Source organism: Bison bison, unplaced genomic scaffold, assembly GCF_000754665.1.
Source record: "Bison bison bison isolate TAMUID 2011002044 unplaced genomic scaffold, Bison_UMD1.0 scf7180017864487, whole genome shotgun sequence".
NCBI lineage: Eukaryota > Metazoa > Chordata > Mammalia > Artiodactyla > Bovidae > Bison > Bison bison.
This window is the reverse complement of record NW_011495047.1, coordinates 7,160,916-7,169,846: the sequence shown is the minus strand read 5'-3', so window position 1 is coordinate 7,169,846 and position 8,931 is coordinate 7,160,916. Positions and strand designations below refer to the sequence as shown.

Here is an 8,931-nt window from a genome sequence, read left to right as displayed (position 1 = left end):
CTTCTCCAATGCATGAAAGTGAAAGTGAAGTCTCTCAGTCGTGTCCGACTCTTAGCGACCCCATGGACTGCAGCCTACCAGGCTCCTCCATCCATGGGATTTTCCAGGTAAGAGTACTGGAGTGGGGTGCCATTGCCTTCTCCATGCTACTCAGCAATAAAAAGACATGAACTGTTGACACACACAATAACTTGGATGAGTCTCAAGGAAATTCTGCTGAATGAAAAAAGCCAATCCCCAAAGGTTCCATACTGTACGATTGCTTATATGACAGTGTTGAAATGACAAAATTATTTTTTTAATCTATTTTTTTTGGCTGTGCTGGGTCTCCATTGCTGGGCAAGTTACTCTCTAGTTGCAGCAAGCAGGGGCTACTCACTAGTCCTCACTGCGGCTTTTCCTTGTTGTAGACAGGGCTCCCAGGCTTCAGTAGCTGCAGCTCTAGAGCACAGGCTTCAGAGTTGTGGCTGCGGGTTTAGTTCCCCCAAGGCATTTGGGATCTTCCCAGAACGGGGATGGGACGGTGTCTCCTGCATTGGCAGATGGATTCTTTACCACCGAGCCACTTAGGGAAGGTCTTGAAATGACCAAATTCTTGAAAAATGGAGAACAGATTAGGAGTTGTCAGAGTTTAGGGAAGACAGTCATAAGAGGTGATTGTTGGCTATAACAGGGCAACAATGGGATGTTAGCAGTGATGGAAATGTTCCATATTGTGATGATGGTGGTAGATACAGAACACTATACATATAATAGCAATGCATAAAGCATACACAAGTGAATACTAGTAAAAGTGGAGGCAGCTGCATTAGATCAACAGACTGTGTCAACATATTCATTTTGGTTTTTATACTGTGCTATAGGGACTTCCACGCTTCCACTGCAGGGGACACAGGTTCAATCCCTGCTGGGGAACTAAGATCCTGTATGCTGTATGGCATAGCTAAAAAAATAAAACAGAACAAAAAACCTTGATATCATGCTATAGCTTTTTTTTTTTTTTTATAGCAGTTTTTTAAAACTAATTACTTATTTTTATTTGGACAGCACTGGGTCTTCATTGTGGTGTGGGGGCTTAGTTGCCCCACAGTATGTGGGGTCTCAGTTCCACAACCAGGGTTTGAACCCTGGTCCTGGGCAGTGGAAGGCGGGTTTTTAACCACCAGACCACCAGGGAAGTCCCTGAGCTATAGTTTTGGAAGATGTTACTGATGTAGATCCTGTACACAGGATCTCTCTGTATCATTTCTTAAAATTGCTTTTGAGTCTGCAAGCATTTGAAAAAGCAAAGTTGAATTAAAAAAAAAAAAAAGTGAACCCATATCTAAATAAGAAGAAAGTCCTAAAAAGAGGGGATAATATATACACGTCTAGCTGATTCACTTCACCGTACCTCTGAAACAAACACGACATTTATTGTAAAGTAAATCTTCTCCAATAAAAATAAGTTTTAAAACAGGGAGTTCAGAGAGTTGTCACCTGTCTTCAGGTACCCCCGTCTTCCTGACCAGCTCCTGAGTTCCTCTCAAGCCCTCTGTGTTCTGCCAGGTCACCCACGAACATGAGCTGGAGTCCTTGACGCAGGGTATGCTGGTGAGAGGACATGCTTACTCAGTGACCGGTCTCCAGGACGTGAGTCTGACCCCTGCAACCCCACCCAGAGGGGCGCGAGGAGAACTTCTTTGACCCTAAGCTCCTGACCTCTGCCCACAACCCACCCAGGTCTCCTACCAAGGCAGGACAGAAACACTGATCCGAGTCCGGAATCCCTGGGGCCGGATTGAGTGGAATGGAGCCTGGAGTGACAAGTAGGTGGCTCGCCAGCACTCTGGGGGGAGGGGCAGAGCACACCACAGACCCCACCCCCACGGAGCAAAGCCAAGCCATCGAGAGATTCTCCATCTAACCAGGAGTCTCAAGTGGCTCAGGGGTGAGGGGAGCCCCGGGGGAGGAACAAGCTCTGCTCCCCCACCTGTCTCTGCTCCAGCGCCAAGGAGTGGGAGGAGGTGGCCCCAGATGTCCAGAGGCAGCTGCTGCACAGGAAGGAGGACGGGGAGTTCTGGTCAGTCCCATGCCCGCCCCCTTCATCCTCCTGCCGCCCATCGCACCCGAGCTTTGGACGGGGAGGTTCTGGGGGGGTCCGTGGGTGTGGGTGTGGGTGTGCCACTGATGGCTCTGCGCACCCCCTACCACAGGATGTCCTACCAAGATTTCCTTGGCAACTTCACCCTCCTGGAAATCTGCAACGTGATACCCGACACGCTCTCCGGGGACTACAAGAGCTGTTGGCATACCACCTTCTACGAGGGCAGCTGGCGGAGGGGCAGCACCGCAGGGGGCTGCCGGAGCTACCTGGGTGGGCTGGGTGGGGTGGGGGGGTGGACCTCGGGGCAGGGAGTGGGTGATGGGCCACTGACTCACTGCACAACCAGGCTCAGGGGCCCAGGGGCAAGGGCCATCAGATGCCACTGGGCCCTGCGAGGAGGCGGGCGTGTGGCCTGGAAGCCCATCCACCCTGGGAAGGGCAGGGCCATCCTGACCTGCTTCCTCCACAGACACATTCTGGACCAACCCCCAGTTTAAGATCTGTCTCCCCGAGAAGGATGACGACATAGAGGACGATGAAGCCGTCTGCACCTGCCTGGTGGCCCTGATGCAGAAGAACTGGAGGCGGACGAGGCCCCACGGAGCCCAGCTGGAGACCATTGGCTTCGTCATCTATTCGGTGGGTGCCCAGCTGGTCCCCTGGCCACTCTTGCTCCCGCAGTGGCCTCACCCCCTGGACCACTGCCCACCCCACAGCCCCAGGACTAGGACACCCTCCCTTCAACCACCTCCACACCCCTAGCTCGCTCTTTCTTCTCCGCTCCCCACAATGTTGTGTTAGTTTCAGGTGTACAAAAAAGTGGATCAGTGGTATTTAGACACATACCTACTCTCTTCCCACATAGGTCATTACATAGTACTGAGTAGAGTTCCCTGTGCTGAACAGGAGATCCTTATTGGTGGTGGTGTTTAGTTGCTAAGTCGTGTCTGACTCTTCAGTGACCCCGTGGACCGTCCATGTGATTTCCCAGGCAAGAGTACCGGCATGGGTTGCCATTTCCTTCTCCAGGGAATCTTCCCTGACCCAGGAATCCAACCCGTTACTCCTGCCTCCTTTCCAGCATTACCGGCAGGTTCTTTACTGATAAGGCCCTGGGGAAGCCAGGTCCTTATTAGTTACCTATTGTATTTACAGTACTGTGTGTATATCGATCCCAATCTCCCAGTTTATCCCTACCCGCCCAACCCCCTGCCCTGGCTTTTTCTTGAGTGGTGTGTTGAGCTTTTAAGGCAGGGCTGACAATTTTCTTTCCAAATTTTTTAAATTGAAAACTCTTAAGGAGGGACTTCCCTAGTGGTCCAGCGCAGGGGGCACCTGCTCTATTCCCAGTTGGGAACAAAGATCCCGCATGCCACAAGGTGTAAACAAAAAGGAAAAAAAAAGAAAAGGAAAAAAAAAATTTTAAGGAGCACTTCCTCTGTGCCAGGCATTGTTCCAAGGGCCTTTCAAATAGTAACGCCTTAATAAAAAGGAAGGAGACTGGGAGCCAGAGGCAAGGTCATGTCCAAACTCATACCGGTTTCGACACACTCAGAAATTTCCCCACAGCTCCCAAGCCTCCACAGAGTCACCCCATCAAGAACATGGAGTCTGGCCAGGAAAAACCCCTGACAAGTGTTTCCCAAGCTGTGCCTTGCAAAATCCTAGAAACGCCCATTTGTCCTTTCACTTACATAGTCAACAATATCCATGGAGCACCTTCTGTATGCTCAGGCATGAACAAAAGCAGACTTGAGCCCTGCCCTCCTCCTAGGCTGTGTGTCCCTCAGGTTAACAGACACACCCCAAGCCATTTCTAAGGTTAAATGCGACCCCTCCCGGAAAGGCTGACTTCTCTACACCCACCCAGAGCTCCCCTGGGCCATTAGTATATTAAAGGTTCTGCAGGAACCTATATTTCTGCAGGAGAGCAATGTATTTATCTTGGTTTAAGTCACCTTTTTATAAAGCATCTTTTATAGAGCAACTTTTTAATGAGCACCTTCGTTCTCATTCCTGGGTTTCTATGAACTTCCTGGGGAAAATGAGCACTCCATGGAAAATGCTCTCCCCGTGTTTTTCCCCAGTTCTCCAACTGCTTAGCAGCGTTGAGACTGGGTGAGTTAGTTCACCACCTCTGGGGGATTTCCTTTCCATCCTTAACCTGAAGTGATAAAATATCCTCTTCGCAAAACTTGGTATAAACCATACTTGGCTGTCCAAAGCAAAAGGAAAGGTTATTAAAGCTGGAACTTAACAGCTCTTAGATCCCTTGCGCCTCCCCACACTGGTGTCCCAGGGCCCTTATTAGCAGCCCCTCCCCTGCTCAACACACACAGCCTGACTTCCATGGACCTGAGCCCCTTAGCCATCCTGGGGATCTGACCTTCCTCGTTCTTCCCTTCCCAGATCCCAAAGGAGGTACCGAAGATGAGGGGCTTGACGTCCGGCAGACACCCACCCCATTCCCGGCTGCGTGTAGATGGGCCAGGGGTGGAATTCGGTGAAGGGTCTGGGGGCCACTGGGTCAGGGTTCCAGCCCCCTTGGGCCCTGGGTGGGAGTCAGGGAAGGAAACCACTTCCTTCCCTGGAGGGAAGCTACCTGCCAGCCACAGCATCCCCCTAACCTTGCCCAGCTGGGCCTCACTGTGGGGGTCCCTCTCTCCCTGCCCTCTCCCCGAGGACCCTGGACCCACCTGCAGGGCACATACAGTTTCAGAACCTCCAGGATGTCCACTTGAAAAAGGACTTCTTCATCAAGTACCAAGACCTGGGTTTCTCGGAGATTTTCACCAACTCGCGGGAGGTGAGCAGCCAGTTCCAGCTGCCCCCAGGGGAATACATCATCATCCCCTCCACCTTCGAGCCGCACAAGGACGCCGACTTCCTGCTGCGGGTCTTCACAGAGAAGCACAGCGAGTCCTGGTGAGGGGCCCCACCTCACTACTCCAAGGCCACCTGCCCCCCACCCCGAGCTGTAGGATGTCATGCTCAGGGATCAGTCATCCGGTAGCCTCCCCCCGCCACCGACACTCTGTCCCTAATTTACAGTCAAGGAAACTGAGGCACGAGGCAGGGAAGTCCAAGGTAGTAGCAGAGACAGAATTGGAACCCCAATCCCATGGCACCCATTCCCTATTGCTTCAGATACACATGACCTCTCCACCCTTCCCCCTGGAGTCCCTGTTTCCCTGAACCCCTGCTAACTCCACGCCTTCGTCCACTTCTGCCCAGGGAACTGGATGAAGCCAACTACGCTGAGCTTCTCCAAGAGGTGAGGGGAGGCCATGGGGTTGGGGGTTCGGGGCAGTATGTGTGGGTTGGGGTGTGAAGGAACGCTCTGGACCGTGTCCCTCTCCCACCCCTTTCCCTCCAGGAGAGCATCTCTGAGACCGACATAGACCAGGACTTCGTACGTTTGTTTCACATAGTGGCCGGAGGAGAGGTGAGAGGCAGAGGTCTGGGGTGCTGAAAGGAGGTGACTGGGGGCTGAAGGGGCCAGACGGAGAGTTTACGGTCCCCCTTCCTAGGGCAAGGAGATAGGCATGTATGAGCTACAGAAGCTGCTCAACAAGGTGGTCTCCAGATGTGAGTCTTCCGCCCGCTACAATCCTTCCCTTAATCACCCTTAATCACCCCTGCCCTCCTCCCCATCCCAGCAACACTCAGCCACCCCTCCCCTTCTTTCTGCCCCTCCCTCCCTCACAGTCAAAAACTTCAAAACCAAGGGCTTCAGCCTGGACGTGTGCCGCTGCATGGTCAACCTCTTGGATGTATCTTCCCGTCCAGTGGGCCGTCCTGCCCAGCGCTATCCTGCCCCAGCCCCTACCCCTGAGCCTGGCCCCAAGGTGGCCACCTCTCTGACCAGCCATGCCCTCCTTCTGGATGGGGATTAGGCTCTGGGGTGACAAAAGACACCAGTTCTTCTGGCCGTCACCACAGTTACCTACAGGGCCCTTTGACCTTGGTCCCCACCTTAGTGAGCCGCTCTGCTTCCTAGCCCCCGGAATGTCCTCCCCACCCTCTCCTCTGATATCCTTGACTGCCTCTCCTCTCAGAAAGATGGCTCTGGCAAACTGGGGCTTCGGGAGTTTCAGGTCCTGTGGAGAAAAATCAAGAAATGGACGGTAAAGGGCATTGAGGGGGCAGTTTATGGGGGTGAGAGAGGTCCTTGTGAGGAATGAGGACTAGGAGGTCTAACAAAGATGAAACTGTAACAGGAGCCCCTGACTAGACATGCGCGTGTACACACACACACACACACACACACACAAACACACCCTGGGACGGAGTTGTTGACATGCTGCCACATGCAATAGTCAAAATGTTCCTGGAACTTTCCTGACAGTCTCAGTGGTTGGGACTTCTTCCAATGTTGGGGGTGTGGATTGGATCCCTGGTCAAGAAACTAAGATCCCTACCCTGCAATGTGGCTAAAAAAAAATGAAAATAAAAATAAAAGTCAATAACCAGCAGAGTCTAGGTATCAACTAACATAAAGGATACAGGCAGAGAGCCCTGAGCAAGGTGCCAGGAGCCAGCTCTGCAGTCACCAGGCGATAGGAATATGGGAGCTCAGGTGTAGGCCGGCGGGGGACGGGGCACGGGGGCTCCTGGGGTTTGGGTGGTGGTTGTGAAGCATGTCACCCCTTGTGAAGCATTGTGCCCTGCACATGGCCCTACCACAACTGCCTGTCCCTTCAGGACATCTTCCGAGAGTGTGACCAGGACCAGTCAGGCACCTTGAATTCCTATGAGATGCGCTTGGCAGTTGAGAAAGCAGGTGGGCTAGGGGCGGGACAGGGTTTGGGGGCTGGGATGGGGGAGGCAGCGGCCAAAGGGCTGGACTCTCTCCTTCCACACCCCTCCCTCTCCCAGGCATCAAGCTGAACAACAAGGTCACGCAGGTGCTGGTGGCCAGGTACGCGAATGACAGCTTGATCATGGAGTTTGACAGCTTCATCAGCTGTTTCCTGAGGCTGAAGGCCATGTTCAGTGAGTCAGCCGGGCACCTGCCCACACCCCACCCCGGGCCATTGGCCCACCGGCCTTCTCCCGCATACCTGCGCGAGAAGCACTGCTCCAGAACCCTCCCCTCCACAGGGCGCAGACAATCTGGGTTCAAATTCCAGCCCCACCATTGCGGGCTCTGTTGCCTTGACCAAGTCACTGTATCTCTCTGTGCCTGTAAGTGTAGATAATAGTGCTGCCTACATAGGACCATGGTAGAGGTTAAATGAGATAGTATCTAGAGAGCACTCAGAACTGGCCGTGGTTCAGAGCAAGGCTTTAGGAAGGAGTCCTTATCATTAACTCCCTACTGGACTGGGGATGTAGCTGGAGAGAGGGATACCCTTTCTGACCTCTGCCCTAGTTGAAAATGGGTGACCACTGACTTACCTCCCAACCATCCTCCCTTTGCCTCCTCCCTGAAATAGCGTACTTTCTAACCATGGACCCTGAGAACACTGGCCAGATTTCCCTGGACCTGAACCAGGTACGTGGAAGGGATCTCAGGCACCCCCACCCATGGCTCCGCTAACCCTTCCCTCTCCATGGACATCATGCCCCATCCCCACCTCTCCCATCTTCTGATGTTCTTCTCACCTCACAGTGGCTGCAGATAACCATGTGGGGTTAGAGGAACTGCAGGATCCCGACTTCCTTCCACCACCAGCACCACCACCAGCCCCCACAGGGCTACTCCCTGTGGCACTCAGCTCTGCAGCCTCTGCTGATGGAATGGACCCTGGATGCCAGGCTCACTCCATCAGTGGGCCTCCGGGCCCACCCTCCCGGGCCCACCTTCCCCACTCAAAATGTTTTTCTTTTACCCCAACCAGGCTTCCAGTGGCTGGATTTACTCCACAGTTTCCTCCCTCTCCAAGTATATTTCACTACAGGTGAAGTTACACTTTCCCCAGTGTCCCCAGCTGGGGAGGTGGTCCACGCTTTCCACTCTGCTCAGGCTCCCCTGTTTCACGGCCCCTCCCTCCTCCCCCTCACTGGGTGTGGGGGGCATTAATATAATGACCAACACATGCCACTGGCTTCTGTGTCTATGTGTTTCTACGTCAGGAAGAGGCTGGCGGGGGTGTAAGTCGTATCCTCAGCACCAAAAAGGAGGAACCCAGAGCTCTCCGTTGGGGTGGTACCACACCCCTGTCCTTGGGAGTGTTTCAGTTCAGTTCAGTTCAGTCGCTCAGTCTCAGTCGTGTCCGACTCTTTGCGACCCCGTGAATCGCAGCATGTCAGGCCTCCCGGTCCATCACCAACTCCCGGAGTTCACCCAGACTCACGTCCATCGAGTCAGTGATGCCATCCAGCCATCTCATCCTCTGTCGTCCGCTTCTCCTGCCCCCAATCCCTCCCAGCATCAGAGTCTTTTCCAATGAGTCAACTCTTCGCATGAGGTGGCCAAAGTACTGGAGTTTCAGCTTTAGCATCATTTTGGAAATGCAATATTGTCACAGAGCTAGAGGGCACTGTTGGCATTTATGGGCAGTGCTGGGGATGCTAAAGGCAAGGAATGCCCCATCACAGGGTGGTACCTGGAGCAACATCCTAGGGGAGAGCTGAGCCGCCGGACGCTGAGCCTCCCCTCCCATCTCCTCCCTCAGACTGGAATCTCCATAAGTGGCACTGCTGCTGTCTCAGAGTTCAAAAGCCCTACCGGAGTCAGCCAGTCATAGAGGGAGTCAGCCAGTCATAGAAACGCACCGAGCCTCCGGGACGTGTGGCTGGGGAGGAGTGGGGGACTGTGGCCACAGATCAGTTCATTCCTGCCTTAAAAGGTATTCAAATTCAAATCATTCTTATTGTTGAAAAACTGCTGCCTGGCTGTT

General features: G+C 53.4%; 1 protein-coding gene across 1 annotated transcript in view; it reads left to right on the top strand.

The window, feature by feature from the left end:
• The window catches only part of CAPN11 (calpain 11), a 13,220-nt gene extending 5,031 nt beyond the window's left edge, over positions 1–8,189 (top strand). Inside the window, exons 7-22 of the mRNA XM_010863231.1 lie at positions 1,549–1,632; positions 1,723–1,808; positions 1,988–2,062; positions 2,196–2,356; positions 2,556–2,725; positions 4,496–4,507; positions 4,800–5,011; positions 5,321–5,360; positions 5,463–5,531; positions 5,617–5,674; positions 5,795–5,859; positions 6,145–6,213; positions 6,791–6,869; positions 6,965–7,081; positions 7,525–7,583; positions 7,701–8,189. Of these exons, the coding sequence (XP_010861533.1) occupies positions 1,549–1,632; positions 1,723–1,808; positions 1,988–2,062; positions 2,196–2,356; positions 2,556–2,725; positions 4,496–4,507; positions 4,800–5,011; positions 5,321–5,360; positions 5,463–5,531; positions 5,617–5,674; positions 5,795–5,859; positions 6,145–6,213; positions 6,791–6,869; positions 6,965–7,081; positions 7,525–7,583; positions 7,701–7,727 (1,383 nt within the window). The 3' untranslated portion in view covers positions 7,728–8,189. The remainder of the gene's footprint in view (positions 1–1,548; positions 1,633–1,722; positions 1,809–1,987; positions 2,063–2,195; positions 2,357–2,555; positions 2,726–4,495; positions 4,508–4,799; positions 5,012–5,320; positions 5,361–5,462; positions 5,532–5,616; positions 5,675–5,794; positions 5,860–6,144; positions 6,214–6,790; positions 6,870–6,964; positions 7,082–7,524; positions 7,584–7,700) is intronic.
• Positions 8,190–8,931: the final 742 nt, after the last annotated feature.